The sequence below is a fragment of the Danaus plexippus genome, chromosome 30 (genome assembly GCF_018135715.1).
Source record: "Danaus plexippus chromosome 30, MEX_DaPlex, whole genome shotgun sequence".
Taxonomy (NCBI): Eukaryota; Metazoa; Arthropoda; class Insecta; order Lepidoptera; family Nymphalidae; genus Danaus; species Danaus plexippus.
In genome coordinates this window covers 490,840-511,461 of record NC_083557.1, presented here as the reverse complement: position 1 = coordinate 511,461, position 20,622 = coordinate 490,840, and the positions used below count along the sequence as shown (strand labels likewise).

The 20,622-nt window shown below is 33.0% G+C and overlaps 1 protein-coding gene across 3 annotated transcripts in view; it reads right to left on the bottom strand.

Annotated features, from left to right (window-relative positions):
- Window positions 1–410: 410 nt before the first annotated feature.
- Window positions 411–20,622, bottom strand: part of LOC116776635 (Krueppel-like factor 4) — a 30,697-nt gene continuing 10,485 nt past the window's right edge. For 2 of the 3 annotated variants that reach the window (XM_032669870.2, XM_032669871.2), the window contains exons 5-9: window positions 15,332–15,395; window positions 3,912–3,972; window positions 3,588–3,662; window positions 2,842–3,137; window positions 411–2,503 (exon numbers count right to left, since the gene is read on the bottom strand). In XM_032669870.2, the coding sequence (XP_032525761.2) occupies window positions 2,331–2,503; window positions 2,842–3,137; window positions 3,588–3,662; window positions 3,912–3,972; window positions 15,332–15,395 (669 nt within the window). In that variant the 3' untranslated portion in view covers window positions 411–2,330. The remainder of the gene's footprint in view (window positions 2,504–2,841; window positions 3,138–3,587; window positions 3,663–3,911; window positions 3,973–15,331; window positions 15,396–20,622) is intronic. The other variant, XM_032669872.2, reaches the window with a different exon arrangement.

Sequence of the window (20,622 nt, the reverse complement as noted above, 5' to 3'; positions counted from 1 at the left end):
GCGTTGCCGTCTCGCGATTGAAATTAATTAAAATACGTATATATTTATTACATAAAAACAGTACTCAAAGTAAATGTGTATTTTTCTGAGTTCCGGACACTACTTAATCAACTTAGTTAACTTCCAAATATTAATGATTTATATGAAAAATTTTAAGAATTAATTAATTTTTAACCACTTTTTCTTTCAAAAATATGTAATTTTGTTTTAATAGCGTCATTCTTATAATTAAGAACTACCAATCACACCTTTTTTATAAGCTGTGTGTACATTATTGTAATCGTGAACACAATGTGTTTTGGAGAGCAGAGGCCCTACGACGTCGTTGGAAGAGTAAACAAGGGGATGTTGGTGGAGGTGGCGGGTTCGAAGTCGTGTCGTTTATATATAAGTTATAAATAAAACAAAAATGCTTTAGCACTAATTTATTAGGAAGCCAAAATAGTTGTATGGAAATACAAAAAAAAAACGATAAGTTGAGAATGTTTGTCAGAACAACGCTCCGGACGAGACGTTCTGTGACTTGGACAACATCGCTTTAGAGATTTTTTACTAACACGTTTAATAATTCGACTTAAAAATTACATCGAAAAATTTTTTTGTATAAATTTTAAGAAAAAACCATATTTTTGCTGGCCCGATTGTGATAAGGCTCTGCATGTAATACTCTGAGCGTGTCACTGACTGTGTTAGTCATTTAAATGTAGCGTCGCAGTGATTTTTTTTTTTGGTTTAAAAAAAAAAAACATCGTAATTTATTTCGTATTTTTTTTTCGATTTTTCGTTCGTTTTGTTCGTCGTGAATTCTCTGTATTATATTCTTCGTATTATATCTTATGACTAACATAAAATTATTAATATATATATAATATAATATATATATATCTATATATCTATGACATATGTTTACTGGCCGGCAAATGCTGGTTTTACATCTATAGGAATAACAAGATCCATCTCAGTTGTCTCGCTTAATAATAATATTTTTCTAAGAAATTTCATGTTTTTTTTCTTATGCAAAGAGAACAATATTTTTGAGATCGAATCGTTAAATATAGGAATGAACCGATTTTGAGATCACGTGATTATTATTTTTTTTATTATTATCTTTTTTCAACTCACCTAACTTAAAATACATTAAACATTATACTGACCAAAATTTTCACCCATGGCTTAAAAACTATTTCTCTTTAATTGTAACTAAATTAGAAAAAAAAACGGAACAAAAAAATTCTTTTTTTATCTTAACGTACATTAAAACTCCAACTCAATAGCAAATACGTCCGCAACTAGTCTACGTACTAGTCTACGGCTACACGTAAAGCGACAAAAAATACACACTTACGTTAATAGACTCTTAAAAACGTAACACGTAACATTAATGTCATAGAAAATGTAGGACAAAAAAAATATCAAAAAAAATAAAAATAAAATACTCTACACCTAATATTGCTAACGCCCTGTAACGCTGTATCGGAACGATTAAAAATTTTTTTTTTGAGCACACAAACTTACAGTCGTACTAAATATAATATAATATAATAAAAATGTATATTTACTGGCCCTAAGTGTAAAAATAATGCCGCTGTATTTAGCGGCACATGATAAAAATTATGCCGGGCTATCTAGCGGCACTTAATTAACATTATGCCACCTTATCTAGCGGCATCTATGATAGCAGGTACTTAATTCTGATTAGTTAAACATTAAATTAATCTAAACCTCATCATAGAGCACCATGTCATAGGATCTAGAGGACGGTATTCGTTCATAGTGATATAACAGACATATGTCAAACTAGTTAAACCTATCTAGATTTAAATTCAACTAGATAAACTATATATCTATAACCAATCGAGAATAAAAATAGTTGTAAATTTATTGTCATAATAGATTAGTTTATGTCTTGTGCCAGTCTATATAGAATGTGCCGCGTTGTCAAGATTGTCTCAGCTCTCACGCGGTATATATTTCTCTAAGAAAGTTACAAATCTTATTCCCATATAAAACTACATAATATATTATATAATTTCATTATATCAAAGTAGTTTTTCAAAATCTCTATTTTTTATAATAATATTTGATTTTCTACTGGGTCTTATTTAGTCCGTTGATACTCTCTTGTAAATACAACAGGTCGTTAAGCGATGAGTTAAATATTACGAAAATTGTGCCGTTAAATCTAGAATAACTATAATTCAAATAAAAATTACAGCTACCTAGTCTTTATATAAAATCAAAACTATATAATCAATCTATTTGCAGCTTATGTGAACTTGTGCCACACAATCTACAAGTGCCGGTCAATCTATGGAACATGTGCCGGTGTGTCAGTGCCTCCGCATATGGAGTCCTAGATGATCAGATCTAGCGAAGGCCCGTCGGCACAACGGGCATGAGAAGGGCCTATGTCCCGTGTGCTTGCGAGTGTGTCGAGTCAGCTCGTCAGATCTGGCGAAGCGCCAGTTGCATCCGGCCCAGCCGCAGCTGTAAGGCTTCTCTCCTAAATTTATCACTTTATGTTATTATATATAGAAATAATTTTATAATAAACAATATTATATAATTCTCTGTCACTCTCTGAGTTATATAATAAAACGTGCGATCTTTGGTCATAGATCGTAATAGACAAAATGATTATTTTGGCAATTTTTTTTTATAAAAATTTCAAATATTTCTGTATATTTTTTTCTGGCGGTAAGTTTTTTTTTGTAATTTTTTTTTTCATATTAAACCAGTTTTTAGCAGCATTTTTTTTTGGTCTGCAAAATATTTATTTCTGGATACTTTATAAGAATGCTCTGAAACTGTCGTTTATGGCAACGTAAAGTACAATTCTACCTGTGTGGGTCCGTTTGTGCGCCTTCAGATGGGAGCTCTTCGTGTAAACCTTGTGACAGCCCGCCACATCGCACTTATGAAGCCTTTTCCTATTCTGATTGGCGTCTGACTCTTCTCTGTACTTCTTATTTAGTTCTGTCAGTGAATCTGTGAGAGCGTTCTGTAGGGCCGTGTTTAGAAAAAAACTCATATCCCCCGCGGGCTTTATTTGCTGGTAGCTGAAATTCATGACGGGCGTGAGTATCTGTTTGCTCGTGTACTGTGACAGCTGTGTTGGCGTGTCCTGCTGCTTGAATCTGGAAATATGTGAACAGTTCTGCCATGAAACTTGGCTCTGAACAAGAATACTGGGAGTGAATCAAGATACAAATGTCGTTTATAAGACTTATTGAGGTTTTAAAAGGATATTTTCAGTGGTTATTGGAAAAACGTATTATCAATGTATGTGGATGGTAGTATCTTCTTGGGTAATTTGATTTATATTTTAGGACATAATCCTGGACTTGGGTTAAATATTCCATAAAAGTCGATATTTGACAGACATTTATGTATATTTTTCCATCATTTTAATAGTAAAGAAACTAATAGTATCTAAGATTTTCCCTTGAACGCGTTTTAACGAAACTAAGTTTTTTATACTACGGGTTTTTTATTATTTTATATAGAAACAATCACGACGCTTCGGTTCCTTTACAGCAACCAGGATCACGGACAGACGATGCGAAGTAAATCTTATAAGTACTCACCTGATGGCATTCTTAACTTTTCTGGCGCTCCTCAGACCCGGACCTCTCTTAATCCTGACTGATTCAGGGCTTGACCTGTGAATGAGACGATTCATTCTAATTTTCTTGCTGAAATTTAAGTCTTTTCGGCTGAATTTTTTAATGAATCATTACATCATACTGATCACAGATTATATCCGTTTTACATGGAATTGAGCGAGTTCATCAAACATTATTTATATCCTGACATTTATATGAAATAAGCAAAAAACTTTCAAAAATATTGAAAAATTTGATATATATTAATATGTTTTACTAGGAATTGTATGTATATGTGGAACTTACTCGCTCCAATCCAAAGAATCTGCCTCCTCCATTCTGACCTTAGAAGACGTCGCTGAAGACGCTGTAGGAGACAAATAAATACATACATATATTTTATTACAGTGATAATAAAATACCTATTTGTTATAATGTCAATTGGCCTCGCGGTTCAGCGGTTTCAATGTTGTTATGTTTTAGTACAATTTAAAGTAAAAATTATGTTTCTCTTTAATTTTTTATGGCGGTAGAGTATAGCTGTGGTCCAGCTACTGCAGTCCGAACATGGGCTGGCTCCACCGGGGAAGCACCACCCTCTCACAGGGAATCGGCGTGAAGTAGCCTTTAATGGCGTTTCGACCGATGAGTGAGGGAGACGGTTGCCTTTTCCTTTTCCCACAATCTCCTCTCCCTCTCAAACAATCAACGTCGGCTACGTATTCGCAACATCCCTTATGTTGTGGATGTTATGGGCGACGGTACCACCTCCGTCAGAGAGGCCCTATCTATGCTCGTTTGCCGCCTTTTAAATAAAAAAATAATAATAATTTAACTTATTAAATATTAACAATTACAAAATCACTTAAACAGCGTTCTGTAAGCTTAGGTCTACTGATCGTTTGGAATTAATTTTTGTTTTTTGCAATCGAATATATGTATACATTGAAAATTTTATAAACATCGCCGGGGCAACAGGTTTGTATAGGAGACTGATGAAGGAACATCAGCTCCTGGCGTGATCCAGAACACACCTGGTAGCAGACGAGTTATCTGATGACGTTGCTATACGAGACGAAAATTCTCAGTATTCCATGAATTCGCGATGCAGGGAGAGGAGCTTCAACAGCGCCTGGGACTTGCGACCCAGGTGTATGTCGTTAAACGTGTAACCTGACGCTCGTTAAACGCTCACCTCCACTCTCTAACCCCACGCTCCTGTCTCTAACTAATCAAACAATATCTAAATTCTATACGTATTTCTTTTAATTATTACTATCATAAATATGTCGAAGAATAGAGTAGATGTGGAACAAAGATTAAATAGTATTGGCTGCTGAGTGGTGGGAATGCATTTAGAAAAATAATACATACTAATACTTTAAAACTACAAGAAAACGAAACGTGGAATAGAAAGATCGCAGTTTCATTCATGGTGCTTACAGATACGTGCATATCTAACCTTAGTATTAATAAACAACATTACTACACACGGATAGTTTTAACGTAATCCATTCACAAACACTGTAAGAATACTCGCTGATTTTAAGTGAGAAGGTCTAACACTCGCTGTTAAGGTACGAGGACGTCATGAAAAGTACTAAGGATTCGTGCTTGGCTGTAATTATTAACTGGGCTCCGTGACGTATTCTGACGCATGACGTGCAACCGCCCGTTTTAACGAACAGTTCGGAAGTATCGCATAGAACAGTGATTCGCGTGACACACGCACGCTCGCATGTAGCTCACGAAACGCGAGGGTAAAAAAACTATGTTCATTGAAATACAACTTGTAACCGACACTATTTTAGATAAACAATACAATCAGAGTTAGTCTAAAGAAATATATTTTAAACGAAATTCTTAGAAAAAAAACTATATATATAGGTACATTAACAGCATCAGAGAAATCGATCTTTATGTCCGCCTTCCATGAGATAAGAAAAACAAATATTTTCGATCGCGTTTATTAATATTAAATACTATTAATTTTCACAGCATAAATGATTTAAAAATCGAGAAAAAAGTTATTATATGTACATGATGTTGAGATAAAAATTGGTGTAATCCTCACAAGATGAGATTTAACAAGTCAGAAGTGTGAAAAATATGTTTTAGAATAACAGAACTCCGTCTTCTTAAATATAAATAAATAAATATAAAATAACTAGGGACCAGCCCCGGCTTCGCACAGTCTCTTTACAAAAAATATAAAATAGCCTATTTAATTTTGAGAATTATTAAACTTATATTATGATAACTTACAAATGGTACGCCCGATTTAAATGATTTAAAAACTAATTTACAGATACTGATGTAGGCTTGAACACAAAGTAATTTATTTTGATAAGACTTAGTACCGGATTTATGTAAATAGCTTTCCAATAAACGCTTTAGGAATGCCAATTTTTAAAAGTTGTAAAATGGATATAGTATGTTGTCCTTAAGGTATAGAGATATGCCACCGCGGACTTTTCTGTAGACCTATATAAGACACACAATTCCACCATATATTATTTTGTTATATCTTAAAGAATTAAGGCAGCGTTTTCGTTAAAAGCTCTCAGACAGCTCATGTTTTCCCGACATCTTCAACAAATATCGTTAATGTACACACAAGTAAATACAAAAACTTAACAAATTATATACTAAAACCTTCCTCGAGAATCACGCTATCGAGTGGTGATAACTGTTTGATAATAATCGGTGCAGTAGTTTGTCCGTTTATCGCGAACAGACAGACAGACAGACTATAAGTTTAACATTTACAAGAATTTATACATATATAAATCAATGTATTTGTTAAATAAAAAATAGTCTTTTGTTAACCCTTTCATAAACTAATAGTTAAGTTCTGATTTATAAACTTAATGTTACATTTAACTGTGCGTTTAACTATAGATCGTCTGACCGGAGTGGGATGTCCAAGATACTGTAACAGAGTTAATAGATAGATCCTTATCTTAAGGCTCTAACACAGACAAAGATATAATATGTTTCTCTCAAATAATATATAAATATAAATATATGTATGTATTTTTTTTAAGTCTTTCTACGAGATTCCAATAAAAATCTATAAATCTAGTATCTAATCTATTATCATATAATAAAAGTTTTTGAAAGTTACGTCGATTCCACAAGTGAAAAAAATTATTCGTATCAAAATGAAAAAAAAAATCAAGCAAAACGTGAAAGGAAATACATTACGCTAAATAAAGCCGATGAGAATGCCGGATCAATCTATTAAATATCCCGAAAATATAATAAAAAAATCTATTTATATAAAATTTTATTATATTCGTTAGTATATCTGTAAAATACGAATGATTGCTTGTAAAATTGTTAGCCAGAATTAATTATCACCTGAGGCATTTATATATTAATACAATAACATATAAAAATTTATAAAATAAAATCAGTCCATATCACTCCTTACTGTGAATGGTACATAACAGTAAAAGTCGCATCGAAATAGGTCAAGCCATTTCAGAGATTACCGGGAACAAACACGGACAAATACAACTCTAATAATATCCTACGCCGTGCCTACATTCAGACACATTTACAAAGAAGCGTTTATATTAATAAAATTCTATTAACCGACTTAAAAAAAGAGAGTTCTCAGCTCGTCGGAATATTATTTCTTTAGGTCAAACAAATTTATATATATTCAGTAGAATGTTAGCTAAAATTTAAAGATTTTTTTAGGCGAAAAAGACTATAGGTGAAAAAGACTATAGGCTATACCATATTTACGTTAAGGTTTGCACTTAACGTAAATATAGTATAGCCTTGCTTTGACTACGACCAGCGCTTGTTGCGTTAATGGATTTAGCGAAGGCATATTTTGTATGGCTTTAAACTGGGATCGAATATTGGAACAAACGCTTCGTTAGATTTAGAGAAAGTCGAGTCGTCTCAATAGTGAATGCACTACTTTTATAAGAATTAATATATAATGAAAAGTATTATATAATATTGTCCATTTATATATATAGATATATGTATATAACTTCTATGTTAAATCAATATACGTAAATAGGTATGAAGTTTTAAGTATAAGGTAATATTCAACGTCTTATAATAACTCAAAACTGAATCTAATTTAGCGCACTCGTCGATAGATGGCGTTGTTATAATGTCATTGCAAAACCGACCCACAGTATTACACGGATAAATCGTCTTGTTAGAGATAGGAAGTTTATTTATAACTTAATATTTGTAATGGTGAGGTCACACACAGGGATTTGGCGATTACAGTATAAAATATATATAAATATAATAAATAATCATTACGTATTGCACATAGACGTAAATAAAAATGAAAACTTCAACGTAACAATGATCATGAAGCAACGAATAAACGCTTTCCGCTCCTCCCATCAGCGTGACATCTGTATATTATCCAACAAGGTACTAAATAGTGAGCATAGGAATAATTTGTGTCGCTTAGAACTGCATAATGTGGACTTGGATCAATAATTCATAAGGTGTATATATATATATATATATATATATATGTGTGTGTGTGTGTGTCTGTTTGTACGTTTGTTACGATGTATCTAAGAACCAAGACCACGCTGTGCATGAACAGGAGGTGAGGATTCAATATATAGTAAGTACACTTGTTTGTTACACCAACACTCAAAAACTACTGAATGGATTACAATGATACGTCACTATAATATTTTCTATATATCAGAGTAAACAAAGTATATAATATATTAATATACGCCATGTTGTTCCTGCGGGAACTCGTCTATGTAGCTGTTATATACAAGCATTCGACCGCGGCTTTGTCCGCGTATTATAGCCTTTTTTTGATACGCGTGTTGACCTCTGCGAGGTTTAATTCGGTATCTCGAGGACCCCTTCGTCAGATCCTAGCTCGTTGACGATGTGACTAAAAATAATTCTACAATCCAGTTTATAGTTAAAGGACAAACAACGTAACAATTATAGAGTTCAATTGACTGCTAACTCGTTTTAGAAGTCGGTTAAAATTTAACTAAAGATGCTCCTTATACTGTCCATACCGTTCCGTATATCCGACGGAACCAACAGATAAACGATTTGAAAATTACTTTTCTGCTGTACGTGTCGTATTTACTTTCATACAAGCTTAGCGGGAAGCTGATAATGGGACAGACAGACAGACAGACAGACAGATAGGCAGCAGAATTTAATTTATTTATATAGTATAGATACGTAGCTCATAGTTGCGCTGCCGGCTGGTTCATAAACGCACCGCAGACGAAGCCACGGGCTTGAGCTATATACAGATGTATGTTCGTCTGTGATACCTGATTTAACTATTTATACTAAACAGGTCCCGGGACAAAGATAAACATTATGCAACATAATATAAAGAATATATATATATATAAGATGACCTCTGACCTTAAACCCGGTCAGCACTTAGCTACTACTGACTCCATTTCTAAGTAAATCAACACGCCGCTCATAGCTAGTGACGTGACTTACATTTTATATCGATAGACAGATTTTATTAAATTAAAAGTTGCGTTTACACTAACCGCGAAACCATCAGAACCGTAATGATTTATCAAATAAAATTTTATTATATCAAAATTGATTATTAAAACGGCGTAGGAAATTGAAATTTGTACAAAATATATGAGAAATACGTGTCAAAGGCTGTATAAATCAATGATGTTTGTGAAAGTTAAGTAAGAATATATATCGATAGATAAAATTCATAGATGCAGTAACGGGACAACACTAGACAACTGTAGCGTTGATGGTCGGTCTACTCTCAGATATATATATATATATATATATATATATATATATATGTATGTATAGACCGCTAGTATTATATATATATATTTTTTACTTACAATCCGAATTTGTTATTTTTTTTAAATTTGATATTTAATATCAACTGAGAGAGATTATAATTAAAGCCCATAAGTTAGCCCATAAGTTACTAAGGCTGTTGTTTCTAAATGTTGAGGTACTTTGAAATACTCAGAGTAGTTTTCGAGTTTATTGATTACAAACATACACACATAAAACACAAATTTAGACATTAACCTGTAGCTATTCGAACGAGACGTATAAAAGTGATTTGGAGATTGTTTCTCCGGAGTTTAAGGGACCATTACAAATATACTAATAAAGACAATGAGTTTGGTGGCTTACACGATAATCTCAAGTATCGTAGGCTTAACTAAAGTTTCCACCGACACTACATAATATGCGTTTCTAGTTTTTCATTCAATTAAAATAGTAAGAGGGAGCCAGAGGTAAAAGAGATAAATCTCTCTACAACCTACTAAAAGACTTGGGACTGTCCAGAACTGACATCATTTCATTCTTGGAACGTACTTCGAAGGCAGAACTGGTAGGTTCGTTTAAAATTTTGTGAGGCAGAGAGAGGAGCTTGGACGGTGGAGGTGAGCGTTTAACGCGTTAGATAAGGGCCCCTTAAACCTACACCTGGGTCGCAAGTCCCAGTCACTGTTGAAGCTCCTCTCCCTGCAGCAATGGACCCGGCACCAGCACGGTGAATCCATGGAATGATGAGAGGTTTCGTCTCATAATATGCGAAGATATGAACGAGAAAGTATTAACGAGCGGAGTGTAGTTTGATATGCAAACTTGGAGTAAACATACTGGTTTCGTTTTGAAAAATTCTTTCATTTATCGTACACATATCTAAGGATAGTGAGGGTTGTATAGCATCGGGACACTAACAGTGAAAAAACTATCAATTCTCAGTATAACAGAAATATTTTAAATATAATTATACCTTATACTATTAAAACGATACGTCTCAAATTGCCGTTTTAATGTACTTACATTTAAAAATTAGTTTTTTAAATTAATTTATTACTTCAATTGTTGATATTAACGAACACTTACTTTCGTTACGATGAAATTAAACTGTAGTTACGGAGTTAGTTATAAAGAAATATATACAAAAATTACTAGATACCAGTGAGATATATAAGCAAGAGTATATATAATAGCGATATTTATATATAGAAATAAAATAATTAATTATAAGTAAATATCCATGTACCTTTTATTTAAGGTGATAAGATTTTAAAAGTTATATTTAAAAAAAACTTTCTATCTGAGATAGGCTTCAGTCAGCCGACATATAAATGTATGTCTTGCTGTCACGAAATAATCACCGAACATTTAAAGGAAACCTAAACTAAATCTGTCTAGCTAAATCCACAGGCAAATCCGAGACGCGGTCAGTCGATTTATAGCTGGATCGTTAAGATATTAATCTGCACAGACGTACACACAACCTAAATCTAATAGACTATAATGATGGCAGCTATCACGATATATGCAAATTGAAATTCCGGGCGTATCGAGAAACGACATCAAATGTAAGGTAACAACAACATGCCCAAACTGACGGCCGCTTGTTAGCACACGAAAATCATTTACTGCTGGAATTTTGCAAGAGTACGCACGTGTTTACAGCACTACCAGGTGTAGCGTGACTTGGTTGTGCGATAATTTGATATCATTAAATACTTTCATCAGTAATATACTGAATACTCTGGACACTATATGGATAATCGAGATTTTATTTATGCTGTCTGTATTTTTAGACGATAATTTTAATAAAAACATCTTTTTGGGTTTAAAATATTTTATTTTTTTTGGCGTAGATTACATCAAAAACTCGAATAGATAGAAAATAATGATTTATGTATCGACGCGAGCGGATTCGAACTTGGGAATGTGAAATACGTAGTTTGCCAATTAAGCAGACGTGTGCTGGCTCGAGCAGTACATTGGTTGAACTCGCTTAAGCCTTCACCACTTGTACTATCACACGGAAGGTCTCCAAATTGTTGACAGTTAGTTTCTAGTGAGGGATATCGTGAGTACCTACAATCCAGGTGTGTTCTGGTTTGCTGGAGTTGATAATATTACCGCAACATCTGGATGTTCTGGAACGAATCCAGAGGTTTCAGATTCAACAATGTTGCGGATGTTAAAAGTTTCATTCCCGTATGGTGTGAACAATTTTGAAAATAGTTTAAGCTGTTATGTAGACTGCACCTTTCTCCAGAACTTAGACACTTTAATGATTCTGTATCCTGACTAAATTTAATTATTAATTTGGGGGGTGAAATGCATGTAAATTTTTTTATTACATAAAATATTGGGGTAGTCACACCGAGTTGACATCGTCACAAACGGAGCCTTAATAGTTTTTCATTATTAGTTAACGTAGATTAAATGGGAAACGTGGAAAACCTTCGTGTGTTGTGTGACGAGAAATATCGGGGAACGCAAAAACGTGTAGAATTATACCCCATATATATGTCGTGGTATTAGCTAACGTACAAAGCCAATGACAGACACCAGCATGTGTAAAAAAAAAACTATTGTATAGAAAAAATACTTAGGACAGTTTCGATCAAAGAATATTCAGTATAAAAGCTTCTAAATCTATAAAATTTGTTTCATAAAACGTATCATTGCTATAAATATAATTATATATATTATATTATATTAACAAACGGATATCAATCATATTTAAAGTCGGTTAAACCTAGTCATTTATATATAATACGTACTATCAACAGCGACTGCAACAAAGCATCTTAGTGTAGAATAAATCATGTAACTGGAGAGTTGTTAGCGTTTAACAAGAGTGTTGTAGTTGTTGCGGTAAATAGGTCGTTTTGTAACAAGTCTAGATATGGTAGCTTCGTGTATACGCTGTACAGTGTTACAGATCAAACGATATGCTATATATATATATATATATATATATACGGCCAGAGGCAACATTAGTTTTTAAATCGTTTAACTTAATATATAATCTTAAAGTTCCAAATTAACTTGCCTATGTCACTTCCAATTACATCAGTTATCTGGAGATAAAAATCACAAGAAAATCGATTCGGCCGTTTCATAGCTGAGGCGAAATAAACAGAGAACTAGAGTTTTATTTATTCTTTACCTATATTTGTGTGATTTTATGAGATTTAATGTAGGAATTAAAGATTAATTTAACGTGTGATTAAAAGTTATTTTTATGTGTTTATATCATAGACACAAACACACACACACAATCAGACATTAATGGTCATGCCTCATTATATTAACCTTTCACTATAGCCCTGTATTAATTAAAATTATGTCACGTAATCTGCTCACCGACCAATACTACTTACAACATTGAACATTTCCTAATTTTGACCTATTTTTTTGCAAAAACACCATCGAGAATGGTAACTTCATTATCAATTTTGAGATACGAGCGAAATCAAATACGTCATACCTATGAAAAGTGGTTAGGAGTGCTGTAATGTGACATTACGTAGGTCACAGATTCGAATCCTGCTCGGGACGAAAATTCTTTTTGTAAATTATTATCTAATCTATATTTAAATTTCACGAATATGCTTACACTGATATAAAATCAATGTTTATCTTAGTACCACTGAGGTTTATCCTTTTTGAATTTTAAATTAAATTAAAAAATTACATTATCTGAGTTGCGGAATTTGATATAGATAAAAAAAATCTATTATAGATAGTTTTATTATTAATTGTACATAACTAATAATAGTGATTGCTAGAATATATGTTAGCATTCGATGTATATATATATATATATATATATATATATAATTTAACAATATTTTTTTTACAAAGGCTCATTTTTTTTCTATAAATAGATTTACGTCTAAGAAGTATAATTTTTAGCATCATATTATTCTATTTAAATAAAATTTTCTATATAACAACTCTCTATATATCTGTATATAGCGGACATATTAAATAATTATATATTCGATTACGGTAAAAAATATAATTTATAGATATTTGAATGCTCCCTAAGAAGAAGAAGACTAATAAGACTTTAATTTACTAAAAAATATATATTTCATAATCTCTAAATATATCCGATTAAAACAAGATTTTAAAACCTAACACCATCCGACATACTAACACTAAGACATCATCAAAACAACTAATATGAATATTAACAAAATATTGCCAGTAAATACATATCAAGTTATTGTTTTGTGAAACACAACAGATGGCGCTGTCGCACACATAGCGGGATATTGTGAAATATTATCAGCGACATCTAGTGTTATTCTTTCATAACTAATTAAAATGAAGAAAGTCTATCCCTATTACACTCACCGCAGTCTAACTCAAATGTTTCTCTTTTCTCCAAAACTTTGGTACTAGCTCCACGATTAAGTTATTTACAACAAGTTTGAAAAATAATATATGGATAAGATTTTACTATATATTTATCATAATTTAAATCTACTATCATCGTCGTAGAGTATTTTAAAATGTCATCAATGTGAGCGTGATTAATACGCCCGTAGAACAAAAAGCGAACAACTATCGCAACCTTACGCAACATCCTGCCCAACATCCGCGTCGTCTATACGACCTCGACTTTTCATGACTCGCCCCACCCATGTCATCGACTGCAGCTTTTCTTGTATCATCACGACGTATCCTCACTCATGACATGATGATTTTCACGTAATAGGAAAATTATGTAACTTTGGATACTCTTTAAAATTCTATATTTAATAAAAATATTCTGTTATATGTAATTCATTGGGTGGATAGTTTAAATTAAACGTTACGTGACATTTACGTCCGGATGGCTCTGCAGATGTTTGCTACGTTGTAACTTAAAAGCTAAACATTAGATATCAATGATATTTGCAACATAAATCATTTATAGATCGGTCTAAAACGAGTGCTATAATTTATCACTTTATTCCGTGTAGTTGATGCTGGAAAACGCCATACTTAACGTGTTCTGTACGATGTCATTATATAGATAACAGATGGCGTTACTGATTGTTAAACAATTTTTTAATTACATGTAATTTTTTCTGAAGCAAAATCACATAAACAAAAAAATGCATGAATTCTTCTCCTATTGATTAACAAGCACTTCATAATCAGATCTCAGACTTTCGCGTGTATTAATTTCAATGAAACTAATATTTTTCGGATTACTACGCGTATTTTATTATTTTAAAAACTACATAACGAGAGACGTCTCGTCTGCCCGTGATCACGGTTGCTGCAAAGTAAGCGGAACGTCCGGATTATGTAGTTTTTAAAAATACTCGTAATAATCCAAAAAAAATATTAGTTTCGTATAAACAGTTTACGGTTGTGACAAATTGAACTCAATGGACATTTGTAGAAAACCAGACCTTATGTACTAGAAATTAAGGAAGCGAACGATCTAATTCTTCGGTGTTGGGTTCATTGAACTTTTATCAGAATTCGCGGGTATTTCTTATATTTGGGAGCATGGTGATGGGCAACATGATGTACACTAATGACATACAATGGGACATCTCGTAACCATTATTAAGTTTTTTACATGAATTCATCGATATTGGGCTAAGGTTTTTTGGCATACTACGCGTTTTTGTTTCATTTTATGCCTACATACTCCCGACGTTTCGGTTCCTTTGCATCATCCGTGACCACGAGATAAAAACGTCATGAAAAGCGAATGAAAAACGCGAATATACGAAAAACCTTAATTTCATTTCAATAACAGATCCCGACTGATTGTTCCATCTAGAGAAATCTTATTAATGCTTCTAAATCAACTAAACTTTTAATAAACTAGCTTGTGGCTATAAATTCTTTATTTAAACTCCCATTAGCCAACATCTGCGTCAGAAAGACCGCGAAACCTCATATGGTAATCTACTCACCAATTTTATTGCGTCTCTTCAGACTAAGATCCACAGGCTCCAGCTGAATCGGAGGGCCGCACGCCTGGAACAATGACACATACATTAAATAAAGAAAAATATCCCATAGAATTTACAAAATGGACTATCTTCACGAACAAAACTACTAACAATTTTTTTTGGTTCATTTTTATAGTAATTAAATACTTTGATGTTTGTCAGAAATTACTTCAAAGACTACTAAGCTCTCCCCCATTATGACGACACTTGTACGAGACCGCTTTTATTTCATAGCCGTGATAGCTCACGTCTGTGGAGCAAGCAGTTTTAATAAGGCTTTTACTTATACATCCTACGGCCTACCCGACAAGTCTGCATATAATCAACGTTGAAATCGTTATTTTATTTAAAAAATAAATAAACGAAATTTTTTAACAAAAATCAATTAAAAATAATTTAATTAAAAATAATGGCGGTCAAATTTTGATAGGCACCCTAGTAAATATATATTCTCTTAACTATAAATAAACATAAAAATTTGGTTGTAAACATAAAGTCGATGAGCACACCAATCCTGCAGCGGGATCTTAGACTATCAGGAATGCCAATTTTTAATAGTTGTAAAATGGATATAGTATGTTGTCCTTAAGGTATAGACATATGTCTCCGCGGACTTTTCTGTAGACCTATATAAGATACACAATTCCACCATACATTGTTTTGTTATATCTTAAAGAATTAAGGCAGCGTTTTCGTTAAAAGCTCTCAGACGGGTCATGTATGCCCGACATCTTCAACAAATATCGTTAATGTACACACAAGTAAATACAAAAACTTAACAAATTATATACTAGAATCTTCCTCGTCGTGGTGGCCTGAAGGTTAAAGGCCCGCCTCTCACACGTGAGGGCGCGGGTTCGAAACCTGGCAAGTACCAATGCGATCTTTTCCGAATCATATGTACTTCCTAAGAGTATTTAGACACCACTGACGGACGGTGAAGGAAAACATCGTGAGGAAACCTGGTCTTATAATTTCAAATTATAAGATTGAAATCGCCAACCCGTCTTGAGCAAGCGTGGTGATTAATGCTCTAACCTTCTCCATGCGAGAAAGAGGCCTTTGCTCAGCGGTGGACCCGATAGTCTGATGATGATTACGATGATGAACCTTCCTCGAGAATCACGCTATCGGAAGTGATAACTGTTTGATAATCGGTGCAGTAGTTTTTCCGTTTATCGCGAACATACAGACAGACAGACGCGGCGAGAGACTATGTTTTGTAATATGTATTTATTGATATGTAAGCACGTAAAAAACAATGAAACAGATCTCCATTTGTATCTATTCTTTATAATTGAGTAAACATCTCATAACATCTTTATTGTAATCGTTAGTTCAGCGATAAATTACGCTCGGAATTACAGTATTAATTTAATATTTCCTTTAGTATGGTTAATCTATTCAAAGTATACATTTTTTTGTGTTGATTTTAAAAACGCTATTAGTTAATAAGGCTAGCACGTGCTTTAAACATGAACCGACTGAGTGTTCCGTACGTATTTTACGTATTCTGAACCAAAAAATATATATATTTTATATATATATGTATATATAATCAATCTTTTTCTGTTAACCTGACATAGGTCATAAATTAAGAGTCATTTGGAATCGTTAAAAAATAGACGCTTTAATACTCGGTGTAAAAATCTATAATATTTAACACGAAGGACTCAGGTCTCAAACCGGGAAAGATTATTTAAATTCAGTTTATCACGTCGTATAGACAACGGCTATTACGATTTACAGAACGTCGTACCCTAAAAATCGCATGAAGACAGAGCGTTGGTATCCATTGTAACACGATAATTATACTAGTTAATTAATGCTAAATGTTTCTCTATAAAAAAATATGATCAATTCCCCGTCCGACTTTTAATTTACTGGCAGATTTGAAATTACTTATTATAATGAATTGCTTATTAGTTTACTAACATGATTAAGGACACGACGATATCTAGAACTTTGCGAGTATTCGTTTAAACAGAACTAATATTTTCAGATTTACTACGCGTTTTTAAACAACTTATTTTTCTAAACAACACAATCCCGACGTTTAGGTTAGGTTATTTTGGCGACCGTGATCACGGGCGGACGAGATGTGAATGTGTGACAGAAACGCGTAGAACAACCGAATATTAGTTTTATTCATAATTTAGGTTCCTCAGACTTGATTCTACTTGTACCTGTAGTATTTTGGAGGCCATTATTCGGCTGAGGAACATCGTGAACGGTGTCAGATTCAGGATTCAACGTTATTACATGTTTTATAGTTTTTGGAGCGACTTCGTTTACATTGGAATTAAAATATCTGTTTAATGAAAGTAGATTTAATATCTACATTTATTGTAAATATTAAAACCGTTGAATTCAGGCCACGCCGTAGAACCTCAAAGCAAATAGTTGTCTTCTATTCTAGATCTATTGCTTCCTATTTCATATCAATATCCTGATGAGACGGATTTCTTCATGAAGTTTATGTATTATTAAGACTCATGGATTTTAACAGCAACTATTCTCGAATTAAACTCGGTCCTATCCTATTCAAAATATTCTTCGTAATTTTTTACGTCACCCCGGCAGGAACAGTCATATTTTACCTAAAGTTTCAGTTTTTCCGCCTACCCTTCGTAAATCACTGTATACATGTATATTGTACGCTTACGAGAAAACTTTAAATCTATATGTCCTTATTAATTTTACACACGACAGCTCTGTTGGAAAAACAACTGGGACACGATACACCGGAGGTTGCAGGTTCGAAACCTGCTACCTGTGACGACGAATTTTATAATCTTAAGGTTCTAATTTAATTTAACATTTGGTTTTCTATATGGCATCTCAACGTATTTTAAATGGAACCTCATTCTGTAACCAAACCAACAACCAAGGACAAAGGGTAAAACAAAACAAAACATCCTGGTTATAAGTCATGGCGGTGGGAAGTTTTGTCTCTGAAGCATTTGGAAATATAGGAACAAAGAGAGTTACTTCATAGGACTGATACTAAGAGCTTTAAGCAATCATCTTCACCTGCAAAACTTTACAAATCTGGAAGGTTGATATTACACCTGCCTTTTGTATTCCACAACGAAGCTCAGTACCTAGAAGCTACGAGCTTCGTACACATAAAAGGTGTTTAAAAACGCCATCACTGCAACCCAGCGTCTACCGTTTGAAGGTGAGTCGTCTATCAGAGTTACAACAAGCACGATATTTAACGGAGGCTGGGACCTTGGGGTTACAAACGAGATGAAACAGATGATGTAACTAGAGAAAAAAAAATGGATTATATAAATATAAAAAAGCGATATCTCAAAACACATTTTGTAGGCATATACAACCTTTTTTAATAATATTTTTAACGAGTGCAATTTGTACAAAAATAAAAATCGTCGAAAAATAAATTAAAACATGTCAAAAATGTCTAGAACCTAAATATTTTCTTACGTCAACTCGTCAACACTTATCCTTATCTAATTTAATTTATGAATACATCTAAAACATGATTTAAATAAAACTATAGGTCACATCAAAATCGATACAGCACTTTTCGTTCTAAACCTTGAGTGAAAAACGTATGGACACGCGAATCAAGCGATCCGTAATCTCTGTTTTCTGTGCTCAGATAAATAATAAATACATTATACAAATAGTTATATCGTTTGATAATTTTTAACTTCCTTTATTATATAGATTCCTAAGATTTTCGGGTATTTAAATAGGTTCATTAAAACCTGAACCATACATATATATATATATATAATGTTTATATAGGTGCTTCAGGTTTGAATGTAAAAGAATTTATATATATTGTACCATATTTATATTTTTATATAATAAGCCACGCTGTCTCTCCCACCACACCCTATGAAGATGCTTCGCGGCCTCATTGCGCAAACTCCACAATCGTGATCAGACGCCACGCCCGTACATATACCAAGTATATTAATTCACTATTAATTATCTTACGTCCGCTGTGATTGATCGTTTTTGGTAAACATTATTAGGTTACAAATACCACACTCGTGAAACTAAATTTGTTATCACTCACACGCTATTAAAACTTAATAAAAAATTATGTGGATGTAATTAATGGCATTTTTTTTTGTATGGTTGCAATTACAACCGTACAGCTGATGTAGACACAAGGAATCGTTAATATCTCTCTAAGCACCTTCTCCCAGCTTCCTAAATCACCAGTTGTTGAAGGTCCACCAGTTTTGAACCTCATCCCAGCTTCCTAAGGCATCAGCGGTCGAAGGTCTACTGGTTTTCGACCTCAAACAAAACTGACGCACATTCTATATAGACGTCTTTCCGAGTTTAACATTTATAAGACCTCAAAGGTCACTGCTTGATCTTCTCTCATCTCGTTAAAAACAATTGTCTTAATATTCAAACTGCAGGACATCTTTCGTTGCCAAAATCTACTTCCAGTAATAAGATTTTGTAAGCATATTTCAATATAAGTTTCATAAGAATAACTTAATCAATAGCGTTGATATTATATAAAGATGTATATTTTTTTTAAATCCGCTATCAGTCGCGCCACTCACAACTGAAGACGTTCTACAACCGAAATGTTGCACAAATCACGCTCGTGGGAGCGGGGCACGCCTCAAACAAAAGTATCCATTTCATATAAATAACATTCTAATACAACAAACACATATAATTATAATTTTAATGGAGAAGAAAATAAAGCGAAAAACAGAATTAAGATCACAGCTGGTTGAGGATGCCCACACAAGATGTACTCCAGATGTGACCAGCTGAATGTTTATGCTGGAAGGATTATTACATCATATTTCCAGCACCTGAAAAGATCCAGGGTCTGAACTATAAACTTACATGACATTAAATTCAAACAATAAAAATATTCAGATTATTGAGCTATTTTATCTAATAATATTAAAGACTCTTTATATGAAAAAAAAACTACGTGAAAATTTACTTCATAACGTATTGATACAAATATACAAATTACTTCGATAGTATTTAACAGATTTAAATCGTAATATAAAAATGATTCAATTAAAAAAACTATATATTTAATATCATACAACAAGAAAATTAGGAAAGCTTGTACAGGGAAAAACTAGATGTCTTCCAGTATAGAATACTACAAGTTTTTTCTTAAAATAAACTTTCTTATATTAATATTGTTTAATATTATAAACGGACTATCATGATTTCTTGCAACGAAGGTTATGTAAGTCGCTTCCGCTCATGGACCCGCTGATACTGCA